This window comes from Schistocerca americana, chromosome X, assembly GCF_021461395.2.
Source record: "Schistocerca americana isolate TAMUIC-IGC-003095 chromosome X, iqSchAmer2.1, whole genome shotgun sequence".
NCBI lineage: Eukaryota > Metazoa > Arthropoda > Insecta > Orthoptera > Acrididae > Schistocerca > Schistocerca americana.
The window spans coordinates 424,933,676-424,953,634 of record NC_060130.1 but is presented as its reverse complement, the minus strand read 5'-3'; the positions used below and the strand labels follow the sequence as shown (position 1 = coordinate 424,953,634).

At 38.2% G+C, this 19,959-nt stretch overlaps 1 protein-coding gene across 1 annotated transcript in view; it reads right to left on the bottom strand.

Annotated features, from left to right (window-relative positions):
• LOC124556058 (stress response protein NST1-like) overlaps positions 1-19,959 on the bottom strand; it is a 630,068-nt gene that overhangs the window by 21,593 nt on the left and 588,516 nt on the right. Inside the window, exon 15 of the mRNA XM_047130088.1 lies at positions 16,344-16,370. Within this exon, the coding sequence (XP_046986044.1) occupies positions 16,344-16,370 (27 nt within the window). The remainder of the gene's footprint in view (positions 1-16,343; positions 16,371-19,959) is intronic.

Sequence of the window (19,959 nt, the reverse complement as noted above, 5' to 3'; positions counted from 1 at the left end):
ACGTAAAGTGCATGTGGAGGAGATTGTTTTTCTCATTTTATATGTCAGTGATCTAACACCAAACATTCAATCATTTTTATCTCTGCAGATTGCACAAATTTTAGTGTGAAACAGTGTGATGTAATTTAAATGATAAAGCTATTAGGATAGTTAGTTACATCAGCATATGGCTTTCAGAAAATAGATTAACACTTAACTACAGTAAAATGCATTGTGCAGGGTGGTTATAATTAAAATTTCACTACTTGAGGCAGTGTAGATGGAAACTATTCACCATATGGGTACCCAACTTTGTAGGACTGTGTGCTGCAGGGTATGCATCGTTACCAGTGTGACTTGCTGTTTGGCTCCGGAACTGGTATGGCAATGTAGGGTTGAAGCACAAGCATCAGTGTACAGTACAGATGAAGTCAGTCTGGACAAGGTGAACAAGACTTTGCTTGTAAAGCTGTTTGTTTGATAAAAACAACAGGCTGATGCTCTTTGCAAGTATCGACACATTAAAGGAATGCTGAGATGTCCAGTTGCTGCACTGGGGGTGAAGAACACAATTCAGAAGTTTGAATTAACTGGTTATTTGAAAACTGCCTGTAGGAGAAGCCAACAACCAACTGAACCACAAACTGAACTGTTGAAGAAGTTACTGTTGCCATGGCTGAGAATGCTGGATGCACTGTACAATCTTCAAGCAGTGCATAATCTGTGTCATGGCAACTGAACATTCCATGGTCCACCATTCAAAATGTGCTATGGATAAAGGAATTGATACCTTTAGTGTGATTCCAGAATGTCATGGATGCTGATGGTTGTCACACTGAGCAATGTTTGTAACCTGGAACGTAAACATGATATGCAATCAACAAATGTTACCCTTTCATATGTAAATTAAAAAGTGTTTCTTTCAATGGTTTACCCATTATTTCTCTTCTTCATGTCTTTGTAAAATGTTTCCACTAAGATTCATTGTCCTATGATCACCCATTTTTTTAGGCGGGCCCTCTCAAGTAGCAGAAATTTAATTATAGGGTGGCACACAAAATGTGTCACCATTTGTTTTATACATAATTTATGAGTTGTGTTGGATATCATGTTGAGAATCTCAGCATCTGTAGGAGTAGAGCTTGGAGAAATAAAAGATTTTTGAAATGATGTGTAATTCATGATACCGTCGCTAGGAGACTAGTGTTTACAACATGGCTGACAGTGGATGACTAACAACTTTCGACAACAGTTTAACCCATGGTGAGCCCACTGCAGGAGAACCATTCACAGGCTATATTCTCAATTTTTATGGGAAGGATCAATATTGGAAACAAAGCAACCCTGGCTGAAGCCTGTTTGTTCACCAGAGAATACTGAAGTGGCACAAGTTGCTTTGCAGAGAAGCCCTGGCAAATTGTGTACAAAGGCAGCAGTACAACTGGGCATATCCAGAGACACTCCTTTCAACAGATTCTTAAAAGTGACTTCTGGATGTACCTGTACAAGGTGACCTCTGATCAGAAGCTCACTGCAGAATGCAAGCGGTAGACACAGCTGTTTTCCTGCTGGGTGCAGGATAGGGAACAAACGGTCAGCAATGTTTGGTTTTTAGATAAGGTGCATTTTCATTTGGATGGTGTGGTTAATAAACAAAATGCATGCTTTTGGGCTCCTGAAAATCTGCAAGTGCTTCATGAACAACAACATCATGTTCTGAGGATTACAGTGTGGGTTACAGTTTCAGTCACAGATTTGTTGGACCTTTTTTCTTTGAAGAAAGTGTGAACAGTGCATATTATTTGAGCATGTTCTGAAATAACTTCCCTCCATAGCTTCTTGCTAGTATGTTGCCCTTCAACACACAGTGGTTCATACAAGATGGAGCAAGGCCATGTACTGCAAATACTGTGTTGCATTTCTTACACAATATTGACATACAGGTTATTTCAGTCAGATTTCCAGGTCATTTTAGTGGTGGACAATTTTGAACCCCCCTATAGCCCAGACCTCAACCCATGTGACTTCTTTCTTTGGGTGAATCTAAAGGAAACAATTTTCCTGAAATGTCTATATGATTTAATGGTGCTCAGATGCCTTATTCTTCTCACTTTCAGTGAAATCAAGGAATAAATGTGCCATAATGTTATTGCTAACATCAGTAATCATGTGAAGGAAGTTAGGAATCAAAATGGTGGTCATATTGCGCATGAGCTGAATTAGAACAATTCTCCACAGACCATTTTCCATAGTAGTGTATGTTCCATTGGGTTTATCTTGACAGTAAAGTGTTTATTCAGAAACAAAATGGTGATACATTTCTTGCACTACCCTGTATAACCACCTGGTATATTGTTTCTCAAAAGTGAAATTTTACAGTCCCAGTGTGGTCAAACAGTCAATGAAGTCATTCATTTTAAATTCTTAGGGCAGATGGTAGATGGGAAGCTTGTTTGGAAGTATCATGGTCCAAGATCTTCTGAGGGGGGTGGGGAGGGGGGGGGGCTGCTGTTATCTTCACTATAAGACTAATCTCAATTGCCTTTGACACTGAAATACAAAGGCTTGTTTATTTTGATTACTTTCACCCTATTATCTCATATGAGGTTGTATTTGGGGGGGACACTGTGCACTCACTGAGATCATACTTAGCCCAGTTAAGGGTGCTCAGACTGATCTGTGGCATCCACAATCTAAACTTTGCATAGGCAATTGTTTAGATGGCTCTGAATTCTATCTCTGCCATCCCTGCATGTATGTACATTGTTCAAAGAAACTGCGAGATTCATTCACTGCACACTGGACAGAAAACTGATATTCACTTGGATAACACTTCCTCAAGCAATGTAGAAGGTTCATTTGCAATAAGGTTCCAAAAAAACTGCCTGATAAACGACAAATATTCAAATCCAAGTTGAAGGGTTGAAGGCTTGGCACATTCCTTCTACCCTGTACAGGAGTTCCTCACAATAGTTCAGAAATTTTCTCTGTAATGTCTTATTTGTATGTATACTCTCTCACGAGATTTGTAGAGCTTTATTACTTCTTTAATTCTATTTATAAATTTTCTAATCAGAATTCTGTAAGCAATGTACTGACTTATTCCTTGACCAAGTATCTTTGGCCCACTGAACCTGAAATATTAAAAAAGTTAAGATCACCAACATCAAATTTCTTACATTTTATTGGGCTTAAAAGCCACTATATGGCATACTATTTGCAGGTAACTGATAGCTCACTGGAAATTGGTGACAAGCCTGTGAGGCCTACGTTTTCTTGCTGTTAGTTACAGAAAACTGACATCAGTTTTGCATGTGTTATTTATTCAGCTGATTGTGCGCGCTCTGATTTTCCATATTTTATTATATCAACAAAACATTATCACATTCGGAGAAGACAGTTGGTGACTGAAATTTTGTGAGAAGGTTTCTCTGCAATGAAAAATGCCTTTGTTTTAATGATGTCCCCCCAAATCCTAACCGAGCGAGGTGGCGCAGTGGTTAGACACTGGACTCGCATTCGGGAGGACGACGGTTCAATCCCGCGTCCGGCCATCCTGATTTAGGTTTTCCGTGATTTCCCTAAATCGCTCCAGGCAAATGCCGGGATGATTCCTTTCAAAGGGCACGGCCGACTTCCTTCCCCGTCCTTCCCTCATCCGATGAGACCGATGACCTCGCTGTCTGGTCTCCTTCCCCAAAACAACCAACCAACCAACCAACCCAAATCCTATATCATGTCGGTGACACTCTCTCCCCCCTATTTCTCGATAATACAAAACATGCTCTTCTTCTTTGAACTTTCTCAATGTACTCCATTAATCCTGTCTTGTAAGGATGCCACACTGCACAGCAGTACTTCAAGAGAGGATGGACAACCATAGTGTAGGCAGTCTCTTTAGTAGATCTGTTGCACCTTCTGCCAATAAAATGAAGTCTTTGGTTCACCTTCACCACAACATTTTCTATGTGTTCTATCCAAATTAAGTTGTTCATAATTGTAATTCCTAGGTATTTAGCTGAATTTTGTGGCTTTTAGATGTGACTGATTTATTGTGCAACCAAAGTTTAACGGATTCCTTTTAGCAATCACATGGATGACTTCATACTTTTCATTATTTAGGGCCAATTGCCAATTTCCATACAGATATCTTTTCTAAATTATTTTGCAGTCCGTTTTGATCTTCTGATGTCTACTAGACAATAAATGACAGCATCATCTGCAAACAACCTAAGATGGCTGCTCAGACTGTCTCCTAAATCATTTATATAGATAAGGAATAGCAGATTAACTCCAGCTGCGGTAGCCTATACACTTCTAACAGATTAGGCTGGGGCAAGAAGATGTGAACTTACAAAGTAATATAATGAAAGGATGGGAACATTTACAGTGGCCTACAAGACTGAAATCCAGAACAGTTTAGAAAATAGTATACCAAATGCAGTTACAGATGAATTTTCTCAATAAATATTGTTACATGAATGAGTAAGAATTCATTACAGCTGCAAACATAAAAACTACTGTAGGAACTGCTGTGCTTCTACAGTTGTGGGTTCCACAAAAACAAGTAAGCTTACATTGTACCTACTAATGTGAACAGCTTGTGAACTCATTCACCAGTTATTAAAGAATCAAAATAATGAAAGTTGTCACAAGCTGTCAAGCAGATCTGCAGTACTCAGAAAGACCACTGAAGTATGCTCAGTCCTCAAATTATTATACTCTAAGCTTCCTTCTTTTCCTTCTCCTTAAAAACAGGCTTTATGATGCAAACAGAAATAGAAAACACTGTATTACATTCAAAGAAAGTATATTCACGTAACATGTAACCTTCTAAAGTGATACCATAGTGGCCACTTCATTTGAAAAAATTATGGGCACAAATTAAACTAGTGTTTAGATAAAAAAACTGAATGGGATGGACTTGTAAAGACATTGAAGAGATTTTTTCATAGTAAAAACTAACACTGTGTACTGGAAACTAGAACATAAGTTCTGGAATGTGTAAGGTGTTAACCTATATGCAATGGAAAACTCTATTACTGCAGAGACAGAGAGATGACAAAAGTGCTCCAAAAGTATGTGTGTTGGAAAAAAATGTCCTGCTGCATAACATAAGAAAAGAAGAAGGTTAATGTGGAAGAAATATGATATCCAGTAGCAGCATCAGAGTTTTATAGACTATGAATGAACTGAGATGAACAAGAAAGGTACCATCAAGTTTCTAGAAATGTATTGTCATGACACTATGTAAAATTCACATTTGGGTAAATGTGAAGTCTATCAAATGATGATTGAACAAGATGGCACAGTGGTTAGTTATGGACCTGCATTTGGGAGGATGGCAGTTCAAATCCCCACACAGAATCAGGTTTTTTGTGGTTGCTCTAAAATGCTCAACTTAAACACAGGTGTTTCCTTTGAAAAAACAACGTGGCCAGTTTCCTTTGCCATCCATACTTATTCTAAGTTTGTACTCCATTGTTGATGGGACATTAAACCCTAATCTGCCTTCCTTACTTTTTCAGATGATCAGTTTGATATTACATGCTCATAAATTTCTGACAATTTCTTAATGAATCTCTACCTCACATGCTGAAAGCAGACTTGTCATTTCTATCATAGCTATTTAAGCTTTCTGATAACACACCCTGTGATCTTTTCTTCTGGTACTCATGAAAGAAACCATTGATGTTTAGCTCAATAAACCAATACATTTTCCATTGGCTGATTGAAATATTGAGGTACCATCTGGCTGTTGCTCTGTTACTTGTGCAACCAGAGTGGGCACATTGAGTACCTACATCAGGTATCACCCGATGTAAGTTACACAATTCACATATGTATAGACCATAAAATGAGAACTACAGACAGGAAACCCACATCTGGAAAAAGTCATAGGGTCCAATGCCTACATCTGGGCCTCCCTTTCAATGGAAAAAAATGAGGGTTTTTTTATTTTATTTTATTTATTTATTTATTACTTCCTGTGGTACTTCTTGCAATTCAGTTGACTGCATTTAGGATGTTAGAATGTCTCAAGTGCATTGACATCTGTCACAAAAACACTGCTTGTTGTCCATCATCACTACTAATTCACATGTGCTACCAAGGAGGTCACCTAGTGAGAGGCATGCCCCTACAACTTTGTACCTGTGTAGGGCCATTGGATGATGTTTCCAGAAGCAGGTTCCTGCTGTCAATTTGTTCCTCATCATAACCTCTTCAACCCTTCTGAGTTTATCAGTATTGTTTTGTTACACTCTGTTTATTTACAAAAAATATAGCTCCCAGAAAATACTTGATGTGTTGCCATTTTCTTTAACTTGTAATGAATATTTACATTTTGAGGCATTAGCCATTTCAAATTTATCTCTGGAAGTTCATGGTTAATTTGTCGATGATTGGAAACTTAATGGGCACGTCACTTCTAATATGATACAAGACATTGTTTGTGTTAACTCAAAAAGTGGGATCAAATCATTCATCATGCTGTTCAGCTGAAAATTTTGAGTGGAATAATTATGTAAGATTAGTGGCATGGAAATTCCAGGTGAATTGGTACTGAAAACAACATTTCCATGCTTGTACAGTGAAATTGCAGTATTTTATTAAATAAATCACCAAGCACATGTACAGAGCATTTACACGAGAAGGACAGAATGAAGCAGCTAACTGCATGTTGCACTGTAAAGATAAAAAACTAAACAAACTAGACTTCTTCTGAACAGGCCATGAAGGCTCAAAGGTACTGACCAGCTGCCATGTCATCCTCAGCCCATAGGCATCACTGGATCTGGATATGGGGGGGGGGGGGGGGGCATGTGGTCAGCACACTGCTCTCCCAGATGTATGTCAGTTTCTGATACCAGAGTAAAGATAAAACACACTCAAAAGAAACTATTCAAGTGCTCAGATAATGGTGTGCATAATTGCGCAATTAAGATACAAGAACCTTGTAATACTTATCTACCCTCATAAGCTCTTATTCATCCCATGTATGCCTTGTTGTGGCTGTATAGTAAAAGCAAAGATATACAGGTTTTCCAGGTTGGAATGGATTCGTAGAGGAAAGCACCCAAGATCTCCATAACACAATCACCTTTGTAAGTTACTAGCTGTTCGTTCACAGTTACTGTGACACCATCTTCACATCTCCGTTGTATGCAGTAGAAAAGACTGAAGAGCTGCAATGAGAAAATATATGGTAACATTTGATGAGCCATGCATTTGAAAGCCTGAGGTGCTGTAGGATCTCAGAATTGAGAATCCAAGCTTTTAAATCTTATCATACAACTTGTTGGATTCCCTCTCACAATGTCTTCGATGGGAGTAATAGTTTACATAACAGAAGGATGTGACCTAAAGGGACTCTTCAGCATTATTTATGCTTTTGTAGGTGAGCAGATGATGTTGAGGACCAGAACCCTGAACAGTTTGGACATTCCAGAATCAAAAGACAGAAATTACTGTGATGTGTGTTATCTATCATCTGCAGATAGTAAATAATGTTATTAACATGTTATGAACATACATTCAGTTGTGTACTTTATCCAGTCCATTAAGTCCAGTAAGAAGGTAAGATGTTTCCTCTATGGTGTAAATAACATAAGAAGTGATAAATATTATAAGTTATTCAAGAATACTAACCAGAAAATCACTGTCTTAAATTTCCCACAAGCATATACTGCAAAACATGGCAAGACAAGTCAAAAAGCTAGTTCCATTATTTTACATTAGAGATGGACACACAAACACACAACTGTTTCGAAAAAAATGAAACAGAACAATGTAATGGTTCAAAACACTGTTTCAAAACAGTGAAACAGTTTGTCTTGTTTAATATACTGCCTGAAGATACTAAAAAAGTTTAAGTTTCTGAGATTTAAAAAAAAATACATTTCCAGGGGATATTAAAGGTGATTGAGTTGAAATTGAAATTCATAATTGGCACCAGCCTGGAAGCTACCCATGAACAAGCAAAGTTTCAGAACTCCTCTGAAACTTTCAAGGTAAAATCATCATATGCCTGAAGTAACTGTCCAGGTAAGTGAAGAGGCAAGAGTAAAACTGATGACAGAAGAAAGAATGAAATGGCAAATAAAGAATTTACAAATGAAGACACTGGAAGAGATCAAATTCCAAAATTTAGTTCAAGTTGTCATAATATAATGTAAGACAAGAGACTCAATATGCTGATAAGGGAATATATTCTTATTACAAGCAGACAATTCAGTGCCCATTGATTGAATGTAAACTGTCCACTAAAAGTTTTGGACTACCTTGGTGACTTGCACAGTGTGCATATTTTTGATCAGAAAACTCTTTCTCAGTACTCTTTTGAACACAGGAAATCACTACCTGTGTAAGGAACGTAAAAAATAAACCTCCATTTTCAGTGGAAAGCAGTTCAATGCAGTGTACTATTTCTCCAATCATGAATCAGGCAATGGGACTTGTGTACACTTTTCAGGCTGTCAACACGGTTTGAAGCTTCATCTCAACTTCAGAATGTGCACACAATGTTGTGTTACAACAAGCTGTCTTTAGCATGGGACACTGCTGAACTGTTGTATACCACAGTGAGATCATCATAACATTAAACCACTATCATGCAACACCAAACTTGAATATCTGTTTCACAGTGGTCTCCACAGTAAACAATAACTGTTGATAACCAGTTCCTGAAAGTAAAGGCACATTGGTAAGCCAAGGAAACTACAATGCAACTGTACAACAAAATTTCTGAGGCAACTGTGAAGGCTGCATCAACTCAGATAGTACACAACTGTCTCCATATGGTTAATTTGGCCTCTAGGCATCCCAAGCAACAGCACAATCCCCCAGGAACAGTGGTCCACAAAGTAGGAGAGCAAGAGAACACCTAGACTGGAACCTGGCTCTTCATGAATAGTGAAAGTTTTGTCTGATGCTTGATTATCATTGTAGAAGAGTGTGAAGGCAGCTAGATACCAATGGAGTCACACATGTTTTGATGGGAGGTGTGTCAGTCATGTTTTGGGCTGGTCTCATGTATGGATGTCAGACACATCTCATTGCTGTCAAGAGTAATTTTAGGGCTGTTCAGTGCCACAGCACGATCTTCCAACCTATTACCCAGCAATACACTCCACACTGTTGCAATGGATCTGTCTTGCAAGGTGTTAATGCACAAGCCAGTCACACCCACCTCATGGACACAATCCTCAAGAAGACAGGCATTGTGGTATTTGCTGACATGAACCCAACTGAAAATGCTTTCGACGTGTTGAAACTTGTAGTGCATCATTCTAGGAACCCTTCATGCACACACTGGATGACCTCAGCAGGACAATGATAGAATGATGGAACAGGCTTTGGCAGCAATGCCTCAACCCGATTGTGGACAGTGTGCCAAGGAATATCCAATCATGTTACTATGTACAGTCAGTTAAGTTATTTTTTAGTTTCATAATGTTTATTTTTTTACTCTCCGCTCCCTTTGAATGTAATCTCACACACATTTGCAGATGGAGTTTTTTATTTTCCTTTTTTTTAGCAGTTTAGGTTAATCTAGTTGTGTCACCTCTGATGATGAATAAGTGCTACAACACACAAGCACGGATTTGAAACAGCAGAGAACATGGCACTGAAAATAAAATATGCTAGATGTTATGTTGATGAGACAATATAACATCTTGTAGAGCAAGTTCTCAGAAACTGTCCATAAGGTATGTGTTGCAGAGTATGCCCCGCAACAAAGTGTTATTTCTTATTGATCTCAGTTTCTGTTCTATATCCATTAATCCTTTCTGTATTTAAGTGCTCATCCTGCTAATGTAGAAAACTGAATGGTGGTTAGTTGTTAGTTGCTATGTCATGTGTATTGTCACACAAGTAAGTCTTCTTTGGATGAAGTAAATATTATTAATAATTGAGCCTGAGCAGCAGTAGTAGGTAGGGCACAAATAAGTTTTATCGCAAAGATGTTCACATGGGTATGACTCATATGCAAGGATATTTTGAGGAGGTGAAAAGGATTTGACCAAGATCTTGCAGAGGTTGTTGAAAAGCTTCTGTGGGTGTTTTGGGGAGTGAAGTGAAAAACATAGACTTAATTTGAGGTAGTAACTTCAGAAAATTATAGCACTAGTTGAGAATTAGATTGATGCATTTCATGTGGTAAACTATTTTGTGGTCAGAAATAAAAAATCATTTTTGGTTTCTGAATCAATCAACAATTTTGTAGTGACTGAGAGACCACAAGAAATCTTGTGAATGACGCTTGCAGTGTGTCTCTGAGTAGAAGTGCTGTGGTGAAATTGCCTGTGCATTTATATAGCATATCAACAGATATGAATACTGATTCTGTAAGGGAGAGGACCTTTCATGTGAACAGGATGGCTATTGAGAAAGTGTAAGCACTGAACAGGTGAATTTATTTGTGAAACTGAAGTACTGTGTTTTGGAAAAATCAGCCCTCACATTTGCGTTGATGTAATGCTTTGGAACTGCTTGCTTTGATGGAACTGCTTGCTTTGAGAGAATGAAGAGCCTCTGGTTGAACAATGTTTACATTGGGATCATGTTGGAGGCAACTGAGAATTTATGCAACCCAGTTATATGTCAAGAATTCTTGGAGTATCGGTATGTGTTGATTCTGTGGCAGAAGTGTTAGATCATATTGGCTCACTGACAGATCAATTTATCTAAAGGAGGCAAGACAACTACAGGCTTTTTTTGCAAGAGAGGAGTAAATGTGCTGGAAAGATGAGTGAAAAACCAGAGTGGGACAAATGAGGAATAATAGTAGTGATGTAGGCAAAGAAGAAGGTCTGGTAACCAATTAAGGTGACTTAACTTGTTGCTACAATATGTAATTATATCAGTGGACATTTTCCAGTGAAACATGATGGGCAATCAGCTGCAGAGTTTTATGCAGCACACTATTTCACTTGTGTAAAGAATTACAGATAAAATGTATAACCTGAGGACAGTTTGGCTGAAGCCAAGAGAATGTTGTGACTGCAATTTCAAAAGAGGATGGTGAACACTTCAAGCTAAGCCCTTGGGGGGTGATTCCTAAGGACATGCAAGTGCGGATGAAAAATGTTTTCAAAGGGAAAAATCATGTTTGACAAAGAAATGAAGGTGATATACTGTCAAAATTATCTTGACAAAACAAGAAAATTGTAAGAATAGGCAACACTAGTAGAACCCAGCGAATTACTGAATTACAACAAATTGTGAGAAAAATCAAGGCTAATACTTACATCAGACGAGTGATAACTGTAGAAGAAAAGGAAACACATTGGCTCTCAAAAACACACAAAAAATTTAGAAAGAAATAGCAGAGATATTATCTTGATATAAGAAATCAAATTATATGAAAACAAAAAAATGATGCTACAGATAATGCAGAAATTTAAGAAAACCAGAGTAAATAGTGTACGAATTACATTCAAACACATGAAACAGAATGTGGAAAGAAGCACAGAGAAGATTTCAGAAGCCCCTTTTAAACTTCAGCAAGCAATATTACTCTTTTTCTCTTTCTGTAGTTGATCTCCTCATACAGCCACTTTGAAAACAATATCCATGTCCCCATTGCATGCCTCCCTTTCCCTAACACTTCAAGTGTTCACATTTTCTTCTACTTCTGTAATTTCAAGCACACTCCCTGACACAAACCAATGCATATCCACTCATTCCATGGTACAGAGAACAGAGCAAAGAACAAATGTACCTACATTAACATCCATACTCTGCAAGTCACTGTGAAGTGTGTGGCAAAGGAAGCTTCCCATTATCACACACATTAGGGTTTGTTCCTGTTCCATTTGTGTATAAAGCAGAGGAATAATGATTGATTAATGCTTCTGTGCATGCTGTAATTAGTCTAATCTTGTCATTCTGGTTCCTACAGGAGTGGTAAGTGGGAAACTGTAGTATATGCCTAGATTCCTAATAAGTAATTTTCCTGGAAACTTTGTAAGTAGGTTTATGTGGGATACTTGATGTCTAACACCAAGTATCTGCCATTTCAGGTTTTTCACCATTACCATGCCGCTCTCCCATAAGTCACACAAACCTGTGATCATTTGTGCTGGCATTTTTTGTATATGTTCAATATCCCCTGTCAGTGGTATTTGATATAGGTCCACACACTTGAGTGATATTCTTGAACAGGTGATATAAGTATCTTGCAAGCTATCTCCTTTGTAGACTGACTGCCATTTCTGAGTATCATACAAATAAACAAATATCAGTCACCTTCTTTACTCCATCAAAATAGTTATACCCAGATATATGAGTTGTCTGACTGCAGTTGTGAATCTTAGCTATTTTAGTCATGTGTTACTTCATTTTAGCATTTTCTGAAGTGCAAAATTCCTTGTCATTCAGTTGGTATGTTTATCCCTGTATAGTGTATCTTTGTGTCAATGTCCAAAAACTTATTTCTACTATCACTACATATTTTTGTCTCTGTTTATGTATGTAATTTGCATTTGTATTGAATAATCATTCATCACACCAAGTAGTAAAAAAAGCGTGATCTCAGATTTATTTAGATTTCTCTAGTAATGGTCATTTTCTGTAAATCAGATCATGAGAAAACAGTATAAAGATAAATTATGATTTTGCAATGAAAGTGGGTAGTTCCGATGTTCATTCATTGTAACATGTAATAGTTAGTCCCAGAACTTTGTACTCTTTCAGCATTGGAATATATTGAAATGTGGATTGCCTTCTGATGCCAAATTTGTTTTCATGTCTGCTGTACTAGTGCTGCAATAACTGATATGTAAGTGGGCCACAGACAAGAGTTTGTAATATATATGGTTCCATGCCTTGAGTGCAACATTTCTGACTTGCACTGCTGTGACAGTTAATGCACAAATTTATTTCATATTTTAAGTACCTTGAACGTTTTTGGACTAGTCAGCAACCATTCTTTATAGATACAACAAAATAGAAATGTAGCTCTTCAGATGAGCTATTCTATATTTTCAAGAGACTGGTGAAACATAGCATCTTGAGTAAGTACCAAAATAGTTTTCAAACCAACTTTCAGATTAGTGACTGCTTTCAGAATATATCCTCAGATTTCAGCCTACATGTATATTCTACTTTAGCATGTTACATGTTACAATTTACTGTACATCTGTACTTGTAGAAAGAGGTGTTCCAAGTGTCATTCTCATGCCTGGATGCATTACATCATTTCTGCAGTGATTTAAATTCTTTCAAAAACACTAGACCATCTCCTAAAGCTTGACAGGACTGTACAATTTGCTGTTTCTTTCAATAAAATCTTCAATAAAATCAATAGTGCTGTACACTACATTTAAGATGATCTCAGATAGAAAGGTCCAGAATAATGATGGCACATGATCTTTTGGGGATCAAGTTACAGGCCTTCCTTACCTATCCATCTTTGACCATATTGGTTCATTACATGTTGCCTTATATCAACAGCAAAATGTGCTGAACTGCATCAAGCATCAACTATATACCCCAATGTTATACAAGAGGTATTGGTTACATCTGAGGCTAATTAAATGGAGACTTAATGAAAAACTTTACATTTCAAATACATTTGTACTACATAGCACAGTTTTTCATAACCACACATTCACAAATACCTTCACACATGTCAGTTTTTGCTAACATAACAGAAGTTGGACAAAAATATGGAAACTAAATGTGAAATGCATGCTTGAACATAAATGCAGGTGCTAACGAAGCCTGCAGGTTGCACTGTTGTATTTGACCAAGAGTGGCACCTGCAAGATATCGTCAATACATTGCAAGTGAAATAACCTCAATACAATGTAAGTGTCAGTCATGATGAGAACAGTATTCTGTATAATTGCAAGTCCACTATGTTGGAGCTAATTGAATTTGAACATGGGCAAATTATTGGTGCTTGTATGGTGGGTGCTTCCATGACTAATGGAGCCAAAGTGTTTAGTGTTTCGCCGGCCGCAGTGGTCTAGCGGTTCTAGGTGCTCAGTCTGGAACCGCACGACTGCTACAGTCGCAGGTTCGAATCCTGCCTCGGGCATGGATGTTTGTGATGTCCTTAGGTTAGTCAGGTTTAAGTAGTTCTAAGTTCTAGGGGACTGATGACCACAGATGTTAAGTCCCATAGTGCTCAGAGCCATTTGAACAATTTTTTTTTTTTTTGTTTAGTGTTTCAAGAGACACTGTATCTAACATTTCTATTACATACAGAGGAAGCAGAAAAACATCATCCACTAAGTCACAAGTCACAGTGCAGATTTAAGCGTGTGTGTGTGTGTGTGTGTGTGTGTGTGTGTGTGTGTGTGTGTGTGTTCATGACAGATGGACCTTGACGAGGATTGTGACAAAAAATTAGAGGACAACAACTGCAAAGCTCACTGCAGTACCGAATGTCACACTCACGAACTCTGTCATCACCAAAACAATATGAAGAGGCTCTATAAGCAGGGAATGCAGGACGAGCTGGAATTCCAAACTCACTCATTAATTATACAGATGCCTGTAATAGGAAAAGAAGGTACCGAAGCCATAAAATGTGGTCTGAGAAGCAATGGAAGAATGTCATTTGGTCAGATGAGTCTTGTTTCACACAGTTTCCACTTCTGGCCAAGTTCACATCTCAAGGGAGAAATATGGTGGGAATTCTGTGATGATTTGGACATTCATATCGTGGTATCCCATGGGGACCATGGTCACTGTGCAAGTTTGAATTACTGTTAAGGATTATGTAAATGTTTTGGTTGATCAGGTCCTTCCCATGGTAGTATGTTTGTTCCCCAGTGGTGATACTGTGTTCTAAGCTGACAGGACCACTGTTCACATAGCTTGCATTGTCCAGAACTGGTTTTGTGAGCACTTGGGGGGATGAATTCTTACATCTCCCCTGGCCACCACAGTCACCAGATCTCAATATTATTGAGTCTTTGTCATCTATTTTGGAGAAAAGTGTGTGCGATTGGCAGCCACCTCCATCATCATTACCCAAACTTGCCACAGTTTTTCAGAAATTCCCTTGAAAGCCATGTAGGACCTGTATTTATCCATCTTGACAAGACTGTGAGCTGTCTTGAATACCAACAGCTTTTCTACACCTTTTGAGCGTTGTAATTGTATCGTGTTTTTGCTGTTTCCATATTTTTGTCCATTTCTTGCATATATTATTTCAGAGTGAAGGGTTTACACTATATTTTGTTTCTACAAGGGTTGGAACTTTAATAGTGGCAACTATTTGTTTACAGTTCATACAAAACAGATACACGTTTCAAAGTTTTACTGACCTTCAAAGTAGTCACCAGCATTGTGTAAAGCTCATTGCCAGCGATGTGGAAGTCATAGGATACTCTTAGCAGTGCCAGTTGTGTTGACAGTTCGAGTGGTGCGGTCTACTGCCCGACAAATTTGTAGTAGTTCTGAAGCAAAAGCTGTTCATTTTTGGAACACAACCTACGACCAGCTTAGAGGCAGAAGTGATGACACTTTCTGCAGGACCTGACCATCATTTTGCAGGACAATGCTCAACCACGTACAGTGCAAGCTGTTACTGATTTGTTTGACTGATGGGGTTGCTAAGTGCTATACCACCTACTGCACTCCACTGACTTAAGCCCTCATGAGTTCAACTCGATTTCTAAACTGAAGGAAACACTTCATGGCATTCACTTCAGAACTGCTACAAATTCATCAGGCAATAGACTGTGCCGCTCAAACTGTCAACACACCTGGCATTGCTGAGAGTATTCTACAACTTCCACATCGCTTGCAACGGGTTATACACAATGCTGGTGACTGCTTTGAAGGTCAGTAAAACTTTGAATCATGTATCTGTTTTGTACAAGCTGTAAATAAATAGTTGCCACTATTAAAGTTCCAACCCTCATACAAAGCAGTGAATTCTTCGGGAAGTAGTCATAAATCATTATTTAACAAGAGCACTTCTGTGGACTTAAATGTTTAGCTTATGGCTTACTTATGATGACACCCATCAATGCAGACTTTTGTCAATTGTTCTCATGAAAATTTGATATTTCACTGCAACAGCCTTTAAAAATCATGAGATCTATGTACTGGCCTTTATTTGAAGCTGGTCCGTGGCTTACTTTTATAGTAAGCGCATACAACTGATAACATGATGAGTGCAGGCAAAATAAAGAACTAGTTGATACTCTACCTACACATTTCAGGAAGTGATACATATGTACCAACAGCTATAATTCTTAGAAAAATAAAATCAAAATATCCATTCAAAGTAACATAAAAAACAACATTGGAATTTTATATCCTTAGTAGAAAATGAGTGTTTTACTCTAATAATGAAAATTATAATTTTAAATATATGTGAAAATACTCTAATTCCATACCTCTGTAAAACCTCACATTTGGCATAGCTACAAGAAAATAATCAACCATGATAGTGTCTGCATTTACACACAGTATGTGAACTTAAATTACTTATTACAATAATGAAGATACTGTGTACAAAAATTCAGTAATTTACCATGCACTAACTACTGCACAAATACATTAAGTGTGACAGAGTTCTAATCTAAAGTGTTTTGTTCGACTAAATTATTTTTAATCACTTAAATGGGGTTCAACTCTATATTTATTCTGAGAAAATACTGAAGATCACATTTCCTACATTAATATTTCTATTACTGGTAGTTTACATCTGCAACACTCAAAACTAAATACATGTCTGATGAATTAATAGTATGTGCTGTGTTGTTTGATCATCAATTTCTGTCACAGAAACAACAGCCACAGCTATCTGAAACCAAATGTAGTGTGATTTAAATTTAAGGCAATGATAGAATTTGCTTCCTGTCTGAATTTGTAAAACAGAAAAAAAGAATTTTAAAGAAGATGCCAAGCTGATAACAGATCTATAAAAAGAAGAGTACCTGTACAACTCCAGTAAATGACAGATGTCCCAGTACCTACATAATTCACCATTTACCACAGGAAAATTATTTCTTAGGCTGATTAATTGGGAAATAATAACTCTTTTAGGTATATTTTTTCTATTTTTAAATGTAATCCATAAGGTATGGTATTACTGCGGTTTACTAGTAGACCTAGTCTGCATAATCATATTTTCAATTTGAACATGCAAAATAATAAAGTTAAAACATGCTACATATATGGAATTACACATGGATATCTTTTAACATAATGGCCAAAGCATTTTTATGAAAACTTCTACATAAATGTGGCCTAAAACACTTTTAACATTATCTATCAGTTGCGCTGCACAGAACATGGGATGATTTTATAAGTAGACAAATCCACAATCTATTTTTTGTTTCTCTGCCACATTTAAAAGAGTAAAATTGTTTTAAAAGCTTCAATGGTTATGTAATCTCTGAAATTCAGTCCTAGAGATACTCCATAAATAGGAAGGGAAGGACTGATCCCAATCATTTCCTTAACTAGTTATGTTACATGCCAGTAAGGGTACGTTAAGAAGTGTTGCCAAAGCCAACACTAATTCATCGCATTATCTCACAACACCAGAAATAGTGAGTAACTAGTACAATAATATGACAAGGCTGGTAAATCTAGTATTTTTGTAAAGAATGCCAGAAATGGGCAACATTAAGTGCCGTACCACCTCAGAGGAAAAAAAGACAAGAAGAGCAAGTAAAGGAAGAAGTGAGCAAATGAAGACATTAAGTGGCAAATCACTCGAACAGAGGTACTGAAATGGCAGATGATGTTCAAGATGCAATCATAAAACAGAAAAAAAGGTGAAGATGAATTTTTAAACATCCAGAATATTTCTTTGACCAAAATGAAGGAGAAGACTTAAATATTAGGATTACAGAGGCTGCGAGCAACTTCAAACTGCTGTGTTTCATTACAATAATATACAATGAAGAGCCAAAGAAACTGGTACACCTGCCTAATATTGTGTAGGGCCCCCACGAGCACACAGAAATGCCGCAACATGATGTGGCATGGACTCAACTAATGTCTGAAGTAGTGTTGGAGGGAACTGACACCATGAAACCTGCAGGGCTGTCCATAAATCTATAAGAGTATGAGGAGGTGGAGATTTCTTCTGAACAGCATGTTGTACGGCATCCCAGATATGCTCAATAATGTACATGTATGGGGAGTTTGGTGGCCAGAAGAGTTTAAACTCAGAAGAGTGTTCCTGGAGCCAGGCTGTAGCAATTGTGGATGTATGGGGTGCAATGCACAATGGACCTGAATAGATGCAGGTGATCAGACAGGATGCTTACATACATGCCACCTGTCAGAGTCATATTTAGACATATCAGGTGGTCCCATATCACTCCCACTGCACATGCCCCTCACCATTACAGAGCCTCCACCAGCATGAACAGTCCCCTGCAGACATGCAGGATCCATGGAATCATGAGGTTGTCTCCATACCTGTAAATGTCCATCCACTCGATATGATTTGAAACGAGGCTCGTCCAACCAGGCAATATGTTTCCAGTCATCAACAGTCCATTGTTGCTGTTGACAGGCCCAGGCTAGGTGTAAAGCTTTGTGTTGTGCAATCATCAAGGGTACACCAGTGGGCCTTTGGCTCTGAAAGCCCATTACACTGATGTTTCGTTGAATGATTCACATGCAGACACTTGTAGAGGGCCCAGAATCTGAAGCAATTTGCAGGAGGGTTGCACTTCCATTACGTTGAATGATTCTCTTCATCCTGTACTTGCAGGATTTTTTTCTGGCCACAGTGATATCAGAGATTTGATGTTTTACCAGATTCCTGATATCCACAGTACACTTGTGAAATGGTAGTACAGGAAAATCCCCACTTTATCACTAACTCAGAGATGCTGTGTCCCATTTCTCATGTGCTGACTATAACACCACATTCAAACCCACTTAACCTGTCACTGTAGCAGTAGTAACCAATCTAACAACTGCACCAGACACTTGTTGTCTTATATAGGCTCTGCCAACTGGAGCTCCGTATTCTTCCTGTTTACATATCTCTGTATTTGAATCCGCATGCCTATACCAGTTTCTTTGGTGCTTCCATGTATATTATTTTACATGGCTATCTTTCTATTACAAATACATTTCACTTCTGTTTTTATTTATGTTAGTTCACTTTACACTTTTCCCTCAGTACACTTGTTTCAATGTCCTTTTGTTTTAATCAAATGCATCTGAAGGATGTCCTTCCTATACTGATGCTGCCTGAGCTTCAGACAGGCCTTTGAATACAGCCAGGTAAAATGTGGGCTGGCCACTGATGTAATTCTGAAGCTGGGTGCTGCAGCAAGCATCATGCAGCAACCTGCAATGTGGTGTTCTGCTGGCAGTGGTTGACTGTGTCACTACACAGTGTAGCAAAATGGGCATTTCTACAGCAAAGTAAGCATTGGAGGCCTACCACCTGTCAAAACACATTTGGCCAGAGCAAGTTTAAATGTTCCCAGCTCAGCTTGTAGCAACATTCCTTGAGCATCATTCATTTGACTGGCATAGTGTCCACACTAGTAGTCAGTCAAATTTACAGCAAAGCTACTCCGGCCTCATTGAGCACGTGAAGCTGCTGATCTATGAGCCATGGGCTTCAAACTAGATCCATTGAGGTGAGGCCATCCAGGGGTGTGTCATCACATGACAATCAATCCAGTCTCTAAGGGCCCCAGGTTTTATGGCCTGCACACTCGTGTCAGTATCACAGAGTGCCAGCAGTACTTGCCAACACTCTGGTGTGGCTTTAAGTCATAAGCTGACAAGGTGGATTGCATCAGCTAGGTTGCTGCCTGTCACCAACTGCTGCTGTCTCATCGTACTGATGAGAATGACATCACTGCCTACTAGTCACAACTGGTACCTGGGCCACTGCTGTCTGGCCAGTGCACAGGAGGCATCAAGTAATAAAGATTTTTCTTGTTGAGTAAGAATTTTTGATTCTGCACTTGCAAAAATAATGGAAAAGCCATACCACAGCTCTCTACACACACCACTCTGCTTTCA